At 46.2% G+C, this 20,379-nt stretch overlaps 2 protein-coding genes across 2 annotated transcripts; one reads left to right on the top strand and one right to left on the bottom strand.

Moving 5' to 3' along the window:
* Nucleotides 1-986: 986 nt before the first annotated feature.
* On the top strand, nucleotides 987-5,467 carry LOC117964577 (CCR4-NOT transcription complex subunit 8). Its single transcript, XM_058997241.1, has 7 exons — nucleotides 987-1,164; nucleotides 1,982-2,178; nucleotides 2,567-2,760; nucleotides 2,940-3,101; nucleotides 3,229-3,373; nucleotides 3,780-3,890; nucleotides 4,594-5,467. The coding sequence occupies exons 2-7, from the start codon at nucleotides 2,062-2,064 to the stop codon at nucleotides 4,720-4,722; spliced, it is 858 nt and encodes a 285-aa protein (XP_058853224.1). The 5' UTR covers nucleotides 987-1,164; nucleotides 1,982-2,061; the 3' UTR covers nucleotides 4,723-5,467.
* A 790-nt stretch (nucleotides 5,468-6,257) lies between these two features.
* On the bottom strand, nucleotides 6,258-20,375 carry LOC117412755 (gem-associated protein 5-like). The gene is made up of 28 exons (XM_058997239.1): nucleotides 20,090-20,375; nucleotides 19,201-19,355; nucleotides 18,842-19,023; nucleotides 18,463-18,614; nucleotides 18,185-18,295; nucleotides 17,637-17,769; nucleotides 17,008-17,173; nucleotides 16,523-16,735; nucleotides 16,312-16,397; nucleotides 16,102-16,184; nucleotides 15,515-15,651; nucleotides 15,118-15,191; nucleotides 14,789-14,970; nucleotides 14,180-14,319; nucleotides 13,775-13,946; nucleotides 13,354-13,548; nucleotides 12,853-12,981; nucleotides 12,032-12,157; nucleotides 11,795-11,890; nucleotides 10,652-10,789; nucleotides 10,364-10,511; nucleotides 9,910-10,029; nucleotides 9,314-9,524; nucleotides 8,600-8,854; nucleotides 8,207-8,369; nucleotides 7,423-7,978; nucleotides 7,062-7,149; nucleotides 6,258-6,616 (listed from the first exon to the last, which is right to left on the bottom strand). Exons 1-28 carry the CDS (start codon nucleotides 20,229-20,231, stop codon nucleotides 6,449-6,451), a joined length of 4,521 nt encoding a protein of 1,506 aa, XP_058853222.1. The 5' UTR covers nucleotides 20,232-20,375; the 3' UTR covers nucleotides 6,258-6,448.
* Nucleotides 20,376-20,379: the final 4 nt, after the last annotated feature.

The following is a 20,379-nucleotide window of genomic DNA, read 5'->3' as shown; positions in this document are numbered from 1 at the left end:
TGGCTCATAGATTCATGGATGGCTCATAGATTCAATACAAACACATCTCATGGATGGCTCCATATTAAATTGGTTGAGGCAGTTATAAAGATCCAGCAACCCTGGCTGTATTATTTCTAAACTCAATAGAATTGGATGGGGATGAAGGACACAAAGCAGCAGTAACTGGTCAAGGGGGCTTCAGATCAATGAGACTTTTATTACTGTAGTTTATATTTCTTATTGTTATTTCAAAGCAATAGGAACAAAGACAATCATGCAATGCCAATGCCAGATGAACCATGAAAAGGACAGGCCCTATAAAGATGTGATCGAAAGGACCCAGTTAATAACGAGGCCAGCGTGTATGAAATGATTTTCTAAGTGACATTAAAACAGGGTTTCATGACCCCCACCCTGATTTACTGTTCTGCTTCTTCAGCAAACAAGAAGAATGAGATTCTCCTCACTGCATTCATTCTGTTTAAAATGCCCATGGACCTATTAAAACACTCTCTCCCTCTCACTATTGCACTAATGTGTCTTTGTAGATATCACCTGCTGTAATCCTTACTACTGTAGCTGCATCCGAGTTTATATTGTACTTCAGTCATAGTGTTTACACTTACTGTAAACTATACTGCATTGAAAAATGAATCTTGCATTGTAGTACTGTACTGCCCTGTAACACACGTGTGTGTGTATGTCTAAAGGGTATTGAATACATTATACTGGTACAGAAAAGTGGTATCCGTAGTGCTGTATTGGACGGGACTGTCACTCAATTTAAATTAGGAGCGTCCTGTTTCATAAGATGTCGTTATTACAGTTTCTCCACCATTGTATTACTAAAAATGCAAAGCACTATTTTATGCAATTAACGCGTGTTTGTTGTTTTCTGGACTGCACTTGCAGATGCATATCCATTGCTCGAACACGTCTCTTCTGTCCTTTCCCAGTAAATACAGCTAACCTGCCCCAGCATGCATTGCAGCCGCGGCCGAAGCTCTCACGTGACTCGAGCTGTAACAGGGATACCGGGGTCAAGGGTTACCGAGAAGCTAACAGCGCGCCTGCGTGGTGATTGCATTTCAATTTACACGGAAACCGAGTGAAAACGACAGCGTCAACAGAAACGAGGGAAACGAAAAAAAAGAGATATAACGGAAAAAAACATCTAAGCAGGTACATTGGAGCCCACGTGAGGCAGAGTTTTATCACTTCAAAGCGGAACGAGTCGTGTAACAGAAGTGAAGACGGAGGACGCAGCATAAACACATTCTGCTTTTCCTCATTTGATTGTTTAGTCTAATGATGTTGCTTTGATAATGCATTAAATGCGTTAATACTACTACTAATAATAATAATACAGAACCTACTGTATCTCTGATCCAAAAACTAAACGTGTGTGTAACTACACGCGTGTTGCTCTTCCTCGAAAGTGTTTGGGTATGCGGTCCTGTGTTTACCTTGCATGATCCCACAGTACCGGTGGGCGATGCAGTTATTGTTTGAACTTACAAATGATAATTAATCGGACGGTTTTTTAAATTATTTTTTGTAGTGTTTGTTTCTTAGATTTTGCGCTTTCTGTGTATTTATTTATTTATTTTTTGTCCGGTACTGAAACTTGCTCTGTTGTACTGTTAGTTCCGCGTCACGAACGTTCCTGTGTGTCACGCTTTTATTATTGACTCCGCTCATTTTTGATAACGTTATATATATATATATAAATAAAATGCCCTTTGTAAAGTTAACCCCGTCACTGTAACGCTGCTTTTACAAGGAGGTGTTCATCAGATTCCCACTGCTGGAAGGTACCAACCAGCCTGGAATTTCGTGGGATATTCTCTCCTGGCTTGTGTGACTAAACTTTCATAGAATGTATTGTAACCTTTTTAATATGGTAAAGCCACTGTGTGAGCAGAGCTGTGGATCCTGCTTTGATAATGGATCCTAGAGTATCACACTTGTGCAGCAGTGTCCTTGTTTGACATTTTAGGGTACAAACAACGGACTGCCTACCTAGAAGTGCTCCAGAATTTTCAGAGGCCTTTTCAGTCACTTCCTCAGTCGTGCAAGATGCCAGCCGCGCTAGCAGATACCAGCAAGATCATCTGTGAAGTTTGGGCCAGCAATCTGGAGGAGGAAATGAGGAAAATCCGACAGATTATTCAGAGCTTCAACTTCATTGCCATGGTGAGAGCGAAGCCCCTGAAGCAGGGTTTTGGGTCAATTCCTTTTTCAAACCAAATTCCAATTCCCTTTGAACCAATTCCAACACACCATTCATCAAAATTGCAAATGGCAGTATTCTGTTAACACAAGCTTCTCACAGTGGCAACACATTACTTCCATTGACGTCACAGTTAGTCAATTCAATTGAGTGACAGTGGCTTCAGTTGATCCATCACAACACATTACTTCCATTGACGTCACAGTTAGTCAATTCAATTGAGTGACAGTGGCTTCAGTTGATCCATCACAACACATTACTTCCATTGATGTCACAGTTAGTCAATTCAATTGAGTGACAGTGGCTTCAGTTGATCCATCACAACAGTGTTGTTTTGTGGATGTTGTTTAGGACACAGAGTTCCCAGGAGTTGTGGTGAGGCCGATTGGTGAGTTTCGCAGTACAGTGGATTACCAGTATCAGCTCCTGCGGTGTAACGTGGACCTGCTGAAGATCATCCAGCTCGGACTGACCTTCATGAATGAAGACGGGGACTACCCACCTGGAACAACCACCTGGCAGTTTAACTTCAAGTTCAACCTGACGTATGTGTGTGTGTGTGTGTGTGTGTGTGTACATTCCGTTCAGAAATGATGTTGAAATGTGAGTACGCTTTCTCTGCTGCTGAAGTTTGTTAAAATGAACCAGTTGCGTTTGGTTAACTGTTGTAATTCACCATCCAGTTCACTGGTTGTTTAATTATATTCTTACATTGTCCACCCAGAGAGGACATGTACTCCCAGGACTCCATCGATCTGCTGCAGAACTCTGGACTGCAGTTCAAGAAACACGAGGAAGAAGGAATTAATACTCTCTACTTTGCCGAGCTCCTCATGACATCTGGTTTAGTGCTGTGTGAAAATGTCAAGTGGCTCTCCTTTCACAGGTAAGGCTCAAGGGAATATGTGCAGCAGAACGGTCTAACTGCATGCTATAGCAAATTGAATATTTTCAGCATGCAAGCATTGAGTCGATCAGGAAGTCACTGGAGCCTTGTTCTCTCTCGTTCGCAGCGGCTATGACTTTGGCTACTTGGTGAAGCTTCTCACTGACACCAGGCTGCCTGAGGAGGAGCACGAATTCTTTCAGATACTCAACCTCTTCTTTCCTGCGATCTATGATGTGAAGTACCTCATGAAGAGCTGTAAGAACCTCAAGGTAGAGTGAAAAACAACCACGTGTTGCTGTTCCACTTGGGGTTACTGCAGCACGGTGTGAAGTGTTTGCGTCACAGTTAAACTGGGGTGGGAATCACTTCATCCGTTTCTTGTTCAGAAGATGGGAGTTTATATCCTGTGAATTGGTTATTCCCAATCTTTTTTGCTGGTTAATCTGCATAACTTGGAGATAGACCGTGTCGGTTCTGTACGACACTGCAGTGCTCCTAAATAATATCTGGCAAAATAGAAACAGCTGAACAGAAAAACACGTGCAACCTAGTCTTATTTACTTGTGTTGGTACCTGCATAGTTTCCATTGTAATGGTTTGTTACAAAGGTTCCTACCTTGGCATTCGCAGTGATCGGTGGCAGTGATGTTAGCTGTGTGTGTGTCTTCTCTTAAGGGGGGTCTTCAGGAAGTTGCTGATCAGCTGGAGTTGAAGAGGATAGGCAGGCAGCACCAGGCTGGCTCGGACTCGCTGCTCACTGGGATGGCGTTCTTCAGAATGAAAGAGGTATTCACGCAAAGGAACGGCACTGGCCATTGCTGCTGCTTTTACTGACTTCAAATATGAAAGTGCTTGCAGGAGCTCCCCCTCTGCTATTTACTGGATCTGCTCCTCTCAGTCTGCAGGGCCACACACTGGATTGAATTTAGACCAGAAGTGGAAGGCAGGTTATTGGCAATGTGATAGACATGTCTGAGCATTGTGTGCGTTTCTTTTTGTTTTAAATGAACCAGCTGTCATCTAACCCCATAGTAGAATGCTGGTTTAATAGTTAATTTCCAGTTAGAGTGTATCTTAACGAGTCAATTCCTGTTTTTGTTTTTCAATTCCAGTTCCCATGTAATGAATTCCAGTTCCTTTAAAGGAATGTTGGTGCATCTCGGTGGTTCCTGTCCTGGTTGAATAAAGATTGACAATTGAGTAGCCTGAAGAAATATTCAGTGAAGCCAGTACAAACAGCTGGATAGCAACACCAGTATCCACCCGAAAGTGCTGCTTGTAAAAACGGGTTATGTTTCGTAGTGATGGAGAGAGTTTTGCAAGGATTAAATGGAACCCGTTCTAGCCGAGCTGTCCTGTTTGTTTCAGAGAGGTCTCTGGTATTAAACGTACTCATGAGATAAATGCACCCCTTTGTTAAATGTACTTCTTGGATAAATGCACCCCTTGTTACACACGTGATTCAAACACAGCATTCTTTTCTGTGCAGTTGTTTTTTGAAGATAACATCGATGATGCGAAGTACTGCGGGCGGCTGTACGGCTTGGGGTCTGGATCCACCCAGAGTCAGAACGGAATTGCAAACTCCTCTCAAGAAGAAACGAACAACAAACACTGACAGACTTGCCGCTGAGCCTCCACGCCCGGGTGCTGCTTTATCTCCCCAGCAGTATCCTGCATTCATTTCTTCCTCCAGCACCTTTTTAAGAAGTTCAGGTTGTGCGATCCAGATCTCGTCACTCCTGAAAGGACTTTGGTTTCTGTTGTCGCTAAATCTTGTGTTCTGTTAAACCGTGTCTGCTTTTCCAGTTAAACTTCAGTACTAGAGCGGATCGCCTGCAATACCGACGCTGAGCCTCTCTAGCTTTAAATGATCCTTGTATTGCTTTCAGCTGCAGTACCACCACGTTTTTTTTGTTTTTAACAGGGGACCAGTGCCTGGGTGCTGTATGCAGTGGAAGACGTTAGAAATGCAGCATTTTAACACACTCTGCTGCAATCCTCTTCTAAAATTCATAACTTGCTAACCAACGGCCGCTGTGACCCATACAACAGGAACGTTTAAAACGGATCAGTGTCTGATACATAGCAGACAAGTTTGTAGTTGTACAATTTTAAAGAAGGCTGGGAAGTTATGTATATTACAAAGAAAGCTATTACGTTTTACAGTGTTTGTTTTCACTGAGAAATTAAGATTTCAGGAATGGATGTTGGCTTAGAAGGAAAAGAAAACTGTACCTTTTAAAAATGTTCACCTCCTGATTTAATTTTATTATTTCCACAGATGACTGTGATGTATATTGTTTTTAAAAATGCCCGTTGTTTTAAACAGTTGTGTATTAAAGTGTTTTCTATAAACTGAATCTGAAGTTTGAATATGGTTCTCGTGTCGACCAGCCTTCGGGCATGATGTGCACAAGGTTTGGAAAGGGAGGTTTATTTAAAATAGAGTTCAATGGAACTATACAGTTCTAACTCTCCACTGGCACATGGGCGTGCTTTCAACAAGAAGGTAGGTGGTGGAGCAAGGGGCAGTGATTGCACAGTACCAAGGTAGTGCTGAGATGCTGAAGTGCAACACACATCAGACTGCAAAGAATGTACTTTACCAGTGGGGTTATCATGCGTTACTCAGAACAAAAGCATCACAGTGAAAGGGGACTCGGACGGACAATTCACTTTTGCAGGTTGCTGATATAACAGTCTGTGATGTAAGAATTTCTAACCAGGCAGATCAAGCAACAGTTCTGACAGGAAGATTTGACAATCCCTTTCATTCTGTAAATACAAGCGCTTCAAAATACAACAGCACCAGGGAGAGGGTAACCCTACCACTGCTTTGCAACTGGGAGACTTTATTACACATAACCTGAAAAACTACTATAAACCTACTCACACCTAAACAAACAAACAGAAAAAAGAACTAGCCAAAGCAGTCCCTTACCACCACAAATAAAAATACAAAGTCTGCAGCGATACCCGCCACAAGCAGACCATTACATGGATTACACCCCAAACCCGTCAGTCACCACAGCTGAAATGAGCCTTTGCTGTTAGAACAACAACTGGAGTAGAATTATTTCAATTACTGCCAGGATTTATACAAATGATCCAGAAAAAAAAAATATGAATAAATCAAACTACACCAGCATATTTAATCAAGTGCTTTTTATTCTTTACAAGATACAAAATGAGTGCGCTGTGTAGTGCAGTCTTCATTATTTCTGTTACTGTTAATTCTAGAATGAACTAAATAACCTAGAATCAAAAACAAGTAATACGACACGACCCGAGGGTCTCGTCAGTGTGAACAGTGCAAAGCACCCCCTGTGTATGAAACGCTTTCACGCACAGAATTTGTGTCTGGCTTTTATCACAGAGGCTGCGGTTCCGTATTTGTGAAGCAGAGCTAAGCACCGCCGCTGAAGGTCTTCAGGAAGCGCGGAGGCAGAGTCTCTTCCCATGTGGAGGATGACGAGGCAGCATTCGATAACATCGGGGAACGGGTACCTCTGCAACACAACAAGAGCCCGTTCATTTACTATGCAGGGTTAAAGAACACGCAGCAGCCCTGACCGTGTAAGAAGACTCCTTATTGCACAGCACTGTCACCCATTCCAGGCTGTAATACAAGCTTGATTAGACACAGTGTATAGGTATCAGGCTCAGGTGTGTTTGATTAGACTCGTAGTAAAAGCAGGAGTGGATCTAATGGCTATGCAATGGGAGTCTAATTTCCAGCCCTGGAGCAGCTAGCATCACTACTTCACAAAACCAGGGCAGTTTCCTTTTTGAATTTCCTAAGCACTATATTGGGGGAAAGCACTGCTAAACCTTTATACTGAATTACTGAACAGATTCCTGGCAGCAGTGTTTCTTGTGACTAAGGTATGGTGCAGCTTCATGTCATCTATTGGTTCCTAAAAACAAATAAATGGGTAGAAATGTTTCAGTCACCTTGATGTGTTCTGGAATTTCAGCCAGCTGTTTGTTATACTCAGAAACCGAAGCAATTAAGGAAGTCAAAGATGTTGATTCTGCGGTACTGTTTGAGAAAGAAAAAAAAAAACACAATGTCAGAAAACATGACATTTGAGTTTAAAAAGCTGGTCCATGCATTAAAGCAGAGAAAGGAAAATCAACTTAACATATTCTTAGCAAAAAAAAAACCCAAAAAAACACAGTTTTATTCATTGCAGGTTTTACTACCAGCCTGATTAGCTCCAGTGTGTCTAGGTAACAAGCTCAGGTGAGTCTTATGAACCTTGTGGTAAAACCAGGAATGGATCAAACTACTGTTATTCCCATCCCTGCACACCTTGCTCCAGACTGGCTGGCTGCTGTTGCTTCATGTTCACTCCCAGACTCTGGTAGAGCGTGCAGCTCTTTCTGCTGCTCTTCAGGTGTAGCTGCTGTGTGGAGATGCTGCTGCATCATGCTGGACAGCCTGAGCTGTATCTCCTCTATGACGCTCTGCGTGGTCTGCAGAGCAGCGTGAGTCTCTGAAATCAGGACCGCGCAGGCGGACGCCAGCATTGCCTCTTGCGAGCGGCACGGCTCCTCCTCCAGGGTATCTGAACCTTCCTCTGTAGGAATCGCACCCTGCTCCTCATCTGCTGTGTCCTGAGGTCCGGTCCCATTGACAGCTGCAGGCTCCGAGGGATTCTGCGCATCGCGTTGAAGTCCAGCGACGCTGGGCTGAGGGAGAGCTGCTTTCTCAGGATGCGTTTCAGAAGGACGCTCATTGCTTTGATTCCACCACATTTCGTATAACTGGAAGTAACACACAAAGGCTTCTAGGCTTTGAACCGCCGCAATGCTGTGGGTGTCAGTGTGGTCGAGCTGTGCTTTGAGGCTGGAGACGGATTGCATACCTGGGGAAAAATAATGAGTGGACTTTTAAACACGCTAGACATGACAGGACTGTTTACCCAGCCTCCTCCGTGATGCAGCGAGGTGTTTGTTAAACACACTGACAGGACTGTCCCAGCCTCCTCAGTGATGCAGCGAGGTGTTTGTCAAACACACTGACAGGACTGTCCCAGCCTCCTCAGTGATGCAGCGAGGTGTTTGGTATTCCCTGATCTCGTCCGTTTCCTTACCTTTCGGCAGCAGCAGCCTGCACAGCTCTCTCATCAGGGTGAAATGCGTGGCGTCTCTGCAGCGGGTGAGGGCCCCCAGCATCGCTGTCACTGTCTCACCCCGGGCCAGCGCCACAGAGCTCAGCACTGCCAGCGTCAAGTCATGGGACAAATGGAACAAGAGCTAGGAGAAGAAACACACACACACAGAGTAACAGTCAGGCTGCACACTGAGAGGGATATAGAACAGGAAGGAGTCTTTAAACTTCTTTTACATTCGTGCTGCTTCACTGCATGTTCCGACAGTCAGCGCTTCAGCAAATAACGAAGACTCAAATAAATCAAATCGAGCTGGAGTATTCATTATTTCCAAGAGCGTCCCAGGTAGGATTAGGGTTCTCTAGTCAGCCTTACCTGTTTAATGGGTATGTTTGCAGTAGCTGCAGGATTCTCTACAGATTTCACTTGCTGGTGCAGCAGCTTCACTTTATCCACATCAGCACTGGAGACGCCGAACTCCCTCTCCCACACCACAGCCACCGCGTCCACGAAGGGGACCCCCGAGCCCACAGTCCAGCCATGAGAGGAAGCACTGCCCCAGTCGATCAGCTTGGTTCCAGCAAGGCACTGGTGCAGCAATTCACTGGTGCAGAACACAAGCTGGTGACCCTACACACAATTCAATTGCAATCAATACCAAACAGAGCAATGCTACATGAATGTGTATTCATTTAGGGTTGGGAAAAGGGCACCTATTGTAATGTAGTAAAACCAGGAATGGGTGAAACCGCAATGCTGTCTGTATCACACAGGCTGCAGCACACTGCTTTTAGAAGCAGAACTGATGCCTCATGGGCTCTTTGCTTCACAAGAGCCCAGTCCTGTGGCTCACCAGCAAGCTCTCCTGTGCCTGGAGCACCTCCCGGCCTCCCAGCCAGTCCTGTGACTCACCAGCAAGGTCTCCTGTGCCTGGAGAACCTCCCGGGCTCCCAGCCAGTCCTGTGACTCACCAGCAAGCTCTCCTGTGCCTGGAGAACCTCCCGGGCTCCCAGCCAGTCCTGTGACTCACCAGCAAGCTCTCCTGTGCCTGGAGAACCTCCCGGGCTCCCAGCCAGTCCTGTGACTCACCAGCAAGCTCTCCTGTGCCTGGAGAACCTCCCGGGCTCCCAGCCAGTCCTGAGCAGTCAGTAGCTCTCTGGCACATCTCAAGGCGAGCGAGTTAGACAGGGCATTCTCTCCGACGATCAGGGCCAGTTCTGCAGCCGTCTTCAGCGACACCACATCCCCCTTCTTGGCGATTACCTTGGCAGCATCATAGGTGGAGTCGGCAGCTAGATAACTGATGGGTTGATATTATATTATACACAGAAGCAGCGATAAAGCGTATGGAGACAAGGAGCTTCTCAGGGGATGTACCTGTCCTGAAGTTTAGACTAGTTCATACCGTTTCCTCCCCCCAACTGTATCTATTACTTATCTAATGCTGGTCCTAGTCCAATAAAACTGTCTGCTGGCTTCAGACGCCTTGCAAGAGGATGTGGCTTTGGCATCATGAACAGTACAAGCCCACGGAAACTCAACATGCAGTTAGGGCTTAAGCAGGAAAAGGCAGTGCTGCTTCCAAATACAGTAGATATTACATGTGAAAATGTCGTGTACAGGACCCATTGCTTTTTTAAATTGGGATGGGTACAGTCCTAGCACAGCCCCAGTTTCTCACGTACCACTTGGCTGCGTTGGAATAATGCCCGTCTCTTTCCAGGATAGCTGCCCATGTGGTGTAGAGGTTCTTTATCACAGGGTCTTCAGGAAGCAGTCTAGCCTTGGCCAACGCTATGGCTTCCCTTTAAAAGACAAGTCTGGGTGTCGGGAACGAGGAATGGACTTTTACGGTCATTTTATTGCGCAGCACAACTCTGACCTCTCGAGATTCATGCAAGTCCTGCATTAGTTAACTGAACATGCAGAGGCTCAAGAGGGATGGGAATAAGACTCCCATTGCAGAGCAGTTTGATCCATTCCTGATTGAACAGACACACCCAAGCCTGTTACCTCTACACTGTGGCTAATCCAGCTGGTAGTAAAACCTGGTGTGGGTGGCACTGCTATGCAATAGGAGTCTGATTCCCAGTCCTGTATGTGAAAGGTCGCATTATGGGTTAGTATCTGCCTGCTTACCTGTAGAGCTGCTGGGATTTCAGAAGGTCAATGGCTTCGTAGACCTTGTGGACAGAGAGGAGGTAGGAGGCTGCCTTGACGTACTGCTCTTGAAAACACAGCTGCTTCACGAAGGCTTCCACTGCCCGTACCCACACCTGGTAGCCAGCTGAACAGAAGCACACACGACCGCTTACAACTCACCCATCAACGCCTGTCGTTAAATTCATTCGGCTGCTTCTAGTATTTGCTAAAACTAGAACTCACTCAACAGGAGTCGCTTAGTTTGATCCATGAAGGATTACTCACCCATTGGTGACACAGCTACCAAGTGTTCTGTTAACTCTCCCTTCTCAATCGCTACCTGCAGAGCACCGGCAAGATCTCCTTTCCACAGCAGCAGGGAGTTCAGAGACTCGTAATGACCACCTTCTATGTGGCTCCTTCCTGTACGTGAACGCAAGCAGATTACACACAGACTGGGTTTACACTAGACACAGATTACACATGGACTGGGTTTACACTACACACAGATTACACGCGGACTGGGTTTACACTAGACACAGATTACACGCGGACTGGGTTTACACTAGACACAGATTACACATGGACTGGGTTTACACTACACACAGATTACACACTGACTGGGTTTACACTAGACACAGATTACACATGGACTGGATTTACACTACACACAGATTACACGCGGACTGGGTTTACACTAGACACAGATTACACGCGGACTGGGTTTACACTAGACACAGATTACACACTGACTGGGTTTACACTAGACACAGATTACACATGGACTGGGTTTACACTAGACACAGATTACACACAGACTGGGTTTACACTAGACACAGATTACACACAGACTGGGTTTACACTAGACACAGATTACACACTGACTGGGTTTACACTAGACACAGATTACACATGGACTGGGTTTACACTACACACAGATTACACACAGACTGGGTTTACACTAGACACAGATTACACACTGACTGGGTTTACACTAGACACAGATTACACACTGACTGGGTTTACACTACACACAGATTACACACTGACTGGGTTTACACTAGACACAGATTTAAAAACACAGATTAGCCCCATTCCATGTTACGTGTGTTACAGAAACATTAAGGACTGGAAATCACTGAAAATGTTCCCTTAGGAAGCTTTTGTCTTTATAAATGTAAAGATGTGTGTTATACCAAGTTTTCAGCCTACATTACAATGCAGGAGGGTGTGTGTGCGTGCGTGTCAGTGTGTGTGTGTGTGTGTGTGTGTGTGCGTGCGTGCATGTGTCAGTGTGTGTGCGTGCGTGTCAGAGTGTGTGTGTGTGCGTGCGTGCATGTCAGTGTGTGTGTGTTTCAAGCTGTAACACATGTAATGTGGAATGGGCCACTGGAGACTGAGATCAGACACAAAGCCTCAGTTCCTCACCTTCCTCCTCAAACATTGTGTAGAGCGCAGCTCTGTCTCCAAACAGGCCTAGCTGTATGTGTGCCCCGGATCCAGGCACACAGTTACTGGGCAGTGCTGGAGGAAGAGAAACAACAGCTGGGATCACAATTAAAACAAAGGGCTGAGCGGGAAAGAACTGCTATCTTAACGAGATAAGAAACAAAGCAAGCTGAAGCACACAAAATACAATCGAAATAAAAGAGTGAGATTTCTTGCCTTGGGAATGTCGAACAGCCGCTAGAGTCAAGCAGTCTCTCTGCTGATCTTCCCTAGACCTGTGATCCATGGAGGTGCTGAGGGGCAGGATCGAGCGAGGCTTCTTCTTCTTCACTGGAGCTTCAGCTGCGGGAACGAGAAAGAGACGAGCAGGATGTTACACACAGGATCGAGCGAGGCTTCTTCACTGGAGCTTCAGCTGCGGGAACGAGAAAGAGACGAGCAGGATGTTACACACAGGATCGAGCGAGGCTTCTTCACTGGAGCTTCAGCTGCGGGAACGAGAAAGAGACGAGCAGGATGTTACACACAGGATCGAGCGAGGCTTCTTCACTGGAGCTTCAGCTGCGGGAACGAGAAAGAGACGAGCAGGATGTTACACACAGGATCGAGCGAGGCTTCTTCACTGGAGCTTCAGCTGCGGGAACGAGAAAGAGATGAGCAGGATGTTACACGCAGGATCGAGCGAGGCTTCTTCACTGGAGCTTCAGCTGCGGGAACGAGAAAGAGATGAGCAGGATGTTACACAGCACGGCACTGTCTCTAACACAAGGACTTCCTTTACTACAGGGCTGGAAATAAGACTCCTACTGCATAGCAGTTTCACCCGTTCCAGGTTTTAATACATGGTGGGTTAGCCACAGTGTAATGGTAACAAGCTCAGGTGTGTTTTATTATACTCATAGTAAACCCGGGAATGGATCAAACTGCTTTGCAATGGGAGTCTTGTTTCCATCCCTGTTCCAATTCAAAGTCTTTTGCTTTGCTTAGTCACACTGTGTTGTGAGAGATCAGCCAGTGCAACAAGAAGAATAACTAACCTTGCTTTTCTCTCTGTTTCTCATCCTTTAGAGATTCCCTTGCCACAAAAGAAAAGCCCTTTCCACCATTCCTGTTTTTTTCTGAAACTATTGCATCTGGCTGCCGACACCTGGGCTCTTTCGACACAGCTGAAAGATAAAAGAACCAGTTAAAAATCAAGAAACATTTTTATTACAGGGATTGCATTCCATTCACTTTTCCATCACTGCTCAGTGGTGTTGCTCTAACTAAAATAAAAAAGATTCACTGTCACTATCTGACCATGCAAGGTGTTCGCTTGGAAACGCGTCCCAATCCGTACGAAAGTCATGGAGTCATGAGGCAAACAGGACAGTGTCCTTTCTACAGCAGCCACAATGCATGCAAGCCTGCAGATTATTATTAATATTATCATCCTCAACTGCTCTGGCGCAGACCTGCAGGAGTTCAGGTGATCTCGTCTATAATACTACAGACATCAAGGTGTGAAGGTCAGGGCTACAGAGCACACGTCTGAATACCTGCTGTGGTCGGGGTGTGTTCAGTCTTGACTGGTACGTCCTCCTGCTCCTCCTCCTGCTCTGAAGCCCCCTCCTCAGCTCCTCTGCCTCCCTGATCTCCAGCGACGTGCCCCTTGCCCGCTGGCTTCTTCTTCTTCTTAGCCTTCGGCTTTGGCTGAAGGCCCCTCTTCTTCTCCAGCTCTATGCTTTTTTTCCCTGGGGTGTTAATGCAGGAGAGAGGATCCACACTCAGCATCAAGATTAAAAAGTCAAATCCATGTCTGGGTGTCATGCAGCTTCGTTAGGGTTTACAGGACGGACAAGTCAGTCAGTCGTCAGCTAAAAAAACAGAGCTATGGGTTAAACAGAAGAGTCAGGCAACGACGGTTATGTATCAGAGTTCTCTGAACAGCTTGACCTATCAAGGAGGGACCGCGCTTACCCTTCGGTGGCTTTGTGTGTTCCTGCTTGGAGACGGCCCATTCCTGGACAGTGAAGTCGTCCCCTCCAGTCCAGACCAGGTCAGGGTCGACAGGAGACCACTGCACGCACAGCAGCCTCCCCCTGTGGCCTCTGTAGTTACAGATCGCTTCCTCCTTCAGGACGTCCCACACCTTGACAGTAGTGAGGAAAACATCACCTTACCAACACAGTGCTAGGAGAATCACTGATTTGAGATCTATTATAACAGACATCATTCCGTTTCATGTGGAACGCGTTGGAGTTTAACGGGAGTGGAATGAGCTTTGTTCTGATTTAATAAGACACATATCCAGTGTATTTGCATTCCTGTGTGAAGCCTCTATACAGCGCAGTGACTGAGAGCCCAGGACCCCTGATGACTTACCTGCGCTGTGCCATCGTAGCACACAGAGACCAGTCTGCCATCGTGATGAGGGCTCCACGCCAGGCTAGTTATCTTCGCGGTGTGTCCCACCAGACTCCGGTAGGGTTCCGTCACCAGAACAGGAGTGTCTGATGGGGTCTCTTCAAATAAACAGACACAGTAAATATACAGGCATATATACAGCACCCTGTACCAAACACAAAACAATGACTGCACACAGCGGTAAACTACACTGAACTGTGTTAACAGATACAGTAAATATACAGGCATATATACAGCACCCTGTACCAAACACAAAACAATGACTGCACAGAGCAGTAAACTACACTGAACTGTGTTAATAGATACAGTAAATATACAGGCATATATACAGCACCCTGTACCAAACACAAAACAATGACTGCACACAGCGGTAAACTACACTGAACTGTGTTAATAGATACAGTAAATATACAGGCATATATACAGCACCCTGTACCAAACACAAAACAATGACTGCACACAGCGGTAAACTACAGAGGCTGAATCGCGAAGGCTTGGTTAATAGTTTGATTAAACGCTGTGTCCCCTTCTTTGAAACGTGCTTTCCCCGAAGCCTTCGATTCTTACCGATGACGCTCTTCAGGTTGTGCACGTACACAGTGGCGTTGTTGGACCCGGACGCTAGCAGGTGACTGGCATCGGGCTGGCTGCCATGCTCGTGGTGCCAGCGAAGCACATTGATGATCTTGTGATGCTGCTGAATGGAGCACAGCAGCCTCAGAGCTGGAGCTTGAAGGATTTCTATCGATCTGCAGAGACAGACAGGCATGTTGACCTGGATTAAAAACTGACACGGGCATGCGTGGGATACATACAGACGTACTGTACTAGCACCTCCACTGGATCCTCGTCTCTGGGAGTTGCAGTGCAATTCACTGCGGTGTCACACCACTCACCCGTCCTCATTCCCAATCGCTAGGATTTCACCATCTGGTTTCCAGCTGAGATCCGTGTGAGGTGACAGCTTGTGCTGCAAAAACAAACACAAAAACATTCAGAAAACACGACAAATCGGAAGAGTCTTCACACCGAATCCAGCTTCCGATCAAATCCCTGTCACTTGACATCTTCCTTGAGTTTGCATATCCTCAAAAACAAAACCCTGACAAGCTCCCACAGCAGTACTCTATATGGAACCTTTTTTTGCAGAAGTCGAGGTGCATGCAGGCTTACACAAGAACACCCGTCTTGCATGCTCACTCGTACGTGCTGCACATGGGGGGTCTGTTACACACAGGCAGCGTGCTGGGATCTCCAAACAGACTACCTGGCCTGTGATTTTAATAGAATCACCTTGATGCCGTTGGTGTCCCGGATGACCTTATCGATGTCGTTGGCTTCTCCAGCCAGCTTCCAGGGGTTGTGCTGCAGGATGACTCCCTCCCCAGCACAGCTGTACAGCGTCACAGTGGGTCTGTCCCCCTCACCTCCTAAAGTGGAAATCGGGTTAGGAACGTGCAAACATATCACCAAGACAGGCATCAATACTGCAGAGCCCCTGGAATTTGCACTGGAGTGACCGGACATTGGTAGAATGGTGGACTGTGTGTTTAACTGCACTGCAGGAGTTACAATGCAATTGAATGAGAGGAGAAGCTGTCGTTCACATGGCCATTCCCATGCAATTACAGAGTGCTTACAATGTAATGATACGGTTACTTGTACCCTGTAATCTGAAGCGCTACTGTAATGCCTTGGTGGCTTGTTTCACTGATTAACACACACACAATAAAATAAAAACAAGATAAAGAAAATAACAAGGCTGGTTTATGGATGATCTAAAATACAGCAACGCCTTCGCAATGTTCCTTATCAGTGGGAATCGCGGTGAAAGAATACCCCTGGCGAACAGAGAGGAAGACTCGCTGTAAAGGACTTACCAAAGGAAAGCGGGGGTACTGGAGGACCCCAGGCCAGAGTATACACGGTCTTTCTGTGATAGGAGCTGGATATCTGAGGAGGTCTGGAGGGGCAGAACAATAAAAACGTGTAGCAGGACGGGTTCATTTGATTTGCTTTCATGGATCTGCATGGAGGAAATCAGAAAGCAATTCTGCCTTATATATATATATATATATATATAAACTTACTTATTAGAGTACGAGTCATAAATGCCAACTTTGCCGTCATCAGTTCCAAATGCCAAATGACCTTCTTTCAGCGGGTGCCAGGATAACTGAAATGAACGCACACAAGCGAGAGATGAAACCCACTGGAGCTGTTCACTTTGTTAGTGAAATACCCGATTACAGGATGACAGGTTGTGACCCTGCTTGATCCTGACACAGCACCGGTACGTACAGCGGTCACTTTGGACTTGATCCCTTGCCAGAACGTCTTGGTGTCGTATCGGTTCTGGATGGACAGAGTGCTCCAAACCCGGATCATGTTGTCCCCGACCCCAAGGGCCAGAGAGCCGGTATCTACCGGGGAGAAGGTCAGACTGTACACAAACCCACCCAGGGAGGGCAGGGTCCAGCAGCAGTCCAGGGTTTCCAGGTCCCAGCACTTCACCTGGAAAGAGAGAATACGACATCAATAGAAACACACTATGCGCCGTTATGAGAAGGCTGTGGTATATTTAATCTAGTAATGACAATGATGCTAGAAACATCACTCTGTGTGTGATTACACCTGGTTCACATTTCCCTTTTCCTGTTAAACTGGATTCCTCTTCATGTTGCAAGGGGCATGGAAAAGCCAGGCTCTTGGGCTCTAGTCAAAACCATGTGCATCTAGCCTCTGTTATATACAGTAGATTATGAAGCATTAGGCTGTGCTCTCACATCTCTGTCCATGGAGGTGCTAATGAGGAGCTCCCTGCTCTCCCCCATGCACACGGAGCTCATGTTGAAGACGATGCGTGTGTGATTCTGTCCCTCCGACGAGGAGCCCAGCAGAGCCCACTTCTGTTTGCCAGATCTAGTGAGATCCCACACCACCAGCTCTCCTCTGCAATGACATGTGTAGAGCAATGGAATCCCGTTAATCTTTCTCTGCAACCTACAGCCAGACTTAAATGAGCAACACAGAAATCTACACAAAGACCCACAACAAACTGTTTGGATTAAAAAAAAACAAAAAAAAAAACAAACATTGCAAATACGATTTTAATTAGAAATAAGCTGCCTCCATGTTACGCACAGATTCAGGAGAACGCTACCATCATCATCATCATCATCATCATCATCATCATCATCATCCTTACTCGACTCTGCCAAGTCCAGCTACTGAGCAGTGATATTGTGAGCACACCCAGTAGGCTGTGGCGCGGTCTGCTGAATCAATATGATGAGATTTATCACTAGAAGTTACCCTTTACTCTACAGCTTCATGCACAGGTAACGCTGGAGAATTGAAACTGAATCAGGAGGGCACTGCTTTTCTATCAGATGCTGCTCAAGTGGTTTCCTACCCGAAGCAGCTGGATATGATTTGTGTTGGCCGGGTGTGAGGCCAGTGCACCGTCAGCCACAGCCTCTCCTTCACAGTGGGGTCAACCCCCAGCCCCCTCCTCTTGAGGAAAGGCAGCTTCAGAGTCATCACACCTGCAGACAGAGAAATGGAAACAGGGTCTGCCATGCAATACATACAGTATGTCAATGCATGCATGCATACAGACATACATACATGCACACATATACATATATACACACACACACTCACATATACCCTTTGGTTTGCAAGTCACAGTGTACATTGCATGTAAATTTCAACTTAAAAGCGAGATCAAAGACAACAAAGCATAACATTCTACAAATACAGTATGTTGTTCTTGGACACGTATCGCTGACAGAGCCACTCAGCTCACTCCAACACAAGAAGACAATCTCACACAGGGTCAGCTGTGCACATAAACTTCTACTGTTAGTCACAATTCTGGTGTTCTCAGTAGCATTGTGTCGAGCAAACGTGCATATCAGCCACCAGAGAACAGCTTATACTGCAGCCGCCAGACCCTACCTTTCCCCCTCGCTGTGCTCCACACTCGCACAGTCTGGTCCTTGCTGCCTGATGCCAGGTAGCAGCCTCTCTCCCCGTCTGGAACCTTCCTTCCATTCGCTACTTCAGCTTCTGAAAGTGAATCGACACGTCAGACAAACAGCGGATTCACCACGAAGGCTACCCTAAGGGACGTGCAGCGGGACCTCACCCACCCTGCAGCACTGAGTTTGTTTAAGATTTGCCCGTGGAAGTCTGCGACAGGCTTGCAGAGTTGCTTTAAAGAGTCTGTTCTGTACCTGCCGTTTCCTCTGCTCGAGGGAGCAGCTCCTCCTCGCCTGGCTGAGGGCACCAGGCCAGGGCGTGGATTTCATCATCGTGGCCTCTCAGTCTGTGGAGCACCTCACTTTTTCTGCTGATATCAATCACAACAATCATCCCGTCTTTGTACCTTGGGAGAGGAAAGTAAATACGTGTTGTATTAGTGAAACTGAACAGTCACCCATATTTTAAATGTGCGGCACACACCACACTAGTATAGTAACGCCCTTCACACATTTTACATTTATATTTTTTTAAGAGACAGCTAGATTCATCATAGTGTATGAGCAATACCGAAGTAGCATTGTGCACGTCAGTAGTATCTGTTTGTCAGTTAGGGGTAGGGTCAGCACTCACCCCACTGCAATGTAGTTCTCATTGTGAGGAGAGCAGGATAAGCAGAAGATGGTTCGCGGCTCTGGGAAGAAGCTCTGGGTTTCATTCCTGTTGTGCCAGAAACACACAACGATGCCCTTCTCATCACCGGACACCAGCAAGTCTTTCACAACCGGGGACCAGTGCAGTGACGTGATCGTGCTCTACAAACAACAGAACACATTCCCCGTCATCCACAAAGGAAGATGAAGAGCACCCTGGCACTGCCGCTGTGCTGGTCCTGTGGCACTGGTGTACCCAGAGGACAGACTAACACAATGGCTGGCCAGGCATCTCCTTCAGGTAATAAGGAGACCGGGACCTCTCAGCTCACACTGTACCTGGTGTGCTTTGTGTTCTTTCAGCGTCGCTTGTTTCTGAGAGTCCCAGATCTTCACAGACCCATCATCAGAGCTGCTTGCACAGATCTCCTCCTGACCAGGATAGCGGCAGAACGCAAAGCCAGAGACGCGTTCTCTGTGGCCTTTGAGCTCACCTTTATTCATATAGAAAAGAAAAGGGAAAGTGTAGAACTGCATCAGTGCTACGAAACTATTTCAACTGATCGGTCCTTCACACCGCAGGGCTGGCAATGAGACTGCCATTGCAGAGCAGTCCGATCCAGTCCTGGTTTCACTAGGAGTTTAATAAGACACACCTGAGCTTGTTACCTGTACGCTGGGGCTAATCAACCTCATAGTTGATCCTGGGATGGGTGAAACTGCTGTGCAATAGGAGTCAGATTCCCATCCCTGCATTGAGAGCTTTCCAGACAGTTTGAATTGGTGGAATAATAAGTTGATGGTTTATTAGCTATGAAACCAGAACACTGTACTGTACAAGAAGTTCTGTACAAAGTTACATTGCTACAGAACGTCTTGACGTTTAACACTAACCACACTGCTGGATCAATAAGAGTCCATTTATAAAAAGTAGCATCATAGAATTATCTCATAGTGCCAAATACTGCGGTGGTGTCAGTATTGCTTCTATTAGGATTTTGGATTATTTTAAAACAATATAATGTTAGTTAAGATACATTTAATTTAAAATCTGTTTCAGGTGTGATCACGTGCTGTACTACTACGACTACGACTACTAATAATATACAATCTATTTAATATCAGAATAAGAAATTGCAGGGTTACACATCTGAAAACGCAAACAGTGAATTATTTGCAAACCCTAACCCGGCATCATGTATTAATATTCGCAATGCGCTCAGCTCACCGGCAAAGACTGGCGACGCTGCAGTGACGTTCACCAAGTAAACGGAACTTTTTGCTCCAAACCCCAAAACTCCTTTGGGACTGGTGTCGCTGGACCGGGAGCAGTACCAGTTTGGCGAGGCTGGGAGAAGTCTCTCCGACATCCTAAATTGTAGCCCAGATTCTTTTTACAAATACCTTAACGATGCCACCAGAGTCATGGTACAGTTCAGTGCTGTGCTAACCGGGCTGCAGAGAAATCTCATGCTGCCCCAGCAAACACAGACGAGCGACTAGTACTGTCGGGCAGAC

This window comes from Acipenser ruthenus, chromosome 23 (assembly GCF_902713425.1).
Source record: "Acipenser ruthenus chromosome 23, fAciRut3.2 maternal haplotype, whole genome shotgun sequence".
NCBI classification, from domain to species: domain Eukaryota; kingdom Metazoa; phylum Chordata; class Actinopteri; order Acipenseriformes; family Acipenseridae; genus Acipenser; species Acipenser ruthenus.
This window is presented reverse-complemented; position numbering and strand designations above follow the sequence as displayed.

Excerpts from the sequence above, each read along its gene's own strand:
- LOC117964577 (XM_058997241.1), top strand. The coding sequence starts at position 2,062 with ATGCCAGCCGCGCTAGCAGATACCAGCAAGATCATCTGTGAAGTTTGG. Across the intron at positions 3,102-3,228 it reads AAGTGGCTCTCCTTTCACAG|CGGCTATGACTTTGGCTACT; the intron begins GTAAGGCTCAAG and ends TCTCGTTCGCAG. Across the intron at positions 3,891-4,593 it reads CGTTCTTCAGAATGAAAGAG|TTGTTTTTTGAAGATAACAT; the intron begins GTATTCACGCAA and ends TTTTCTGTGCAG.
- LOC117412755 (XM_058997239.1), bottom strand. The coding sequence starts at position 20,231 with ATGTCGGAGAGACTTCTCCCAGCCTCGCCAAACTGGTACTGCTCCCGG. Across the intron at positions 18,296-18,462 it reads TCGAGCAGAGGAAACGGCAG|AAGCTGAAGTAGCGAATGGA; the intron begins GTACAGAACAGA and ends ATTCACTTTCAG. Across the intron at positions 10,512-10,651 it reads GGTAGCTGTGTCACCAATGG|CTGGCTACCAGGTGTGGGTA; the intron begins GTGAGTAATCCT and ends GCTTCTGTTCAG.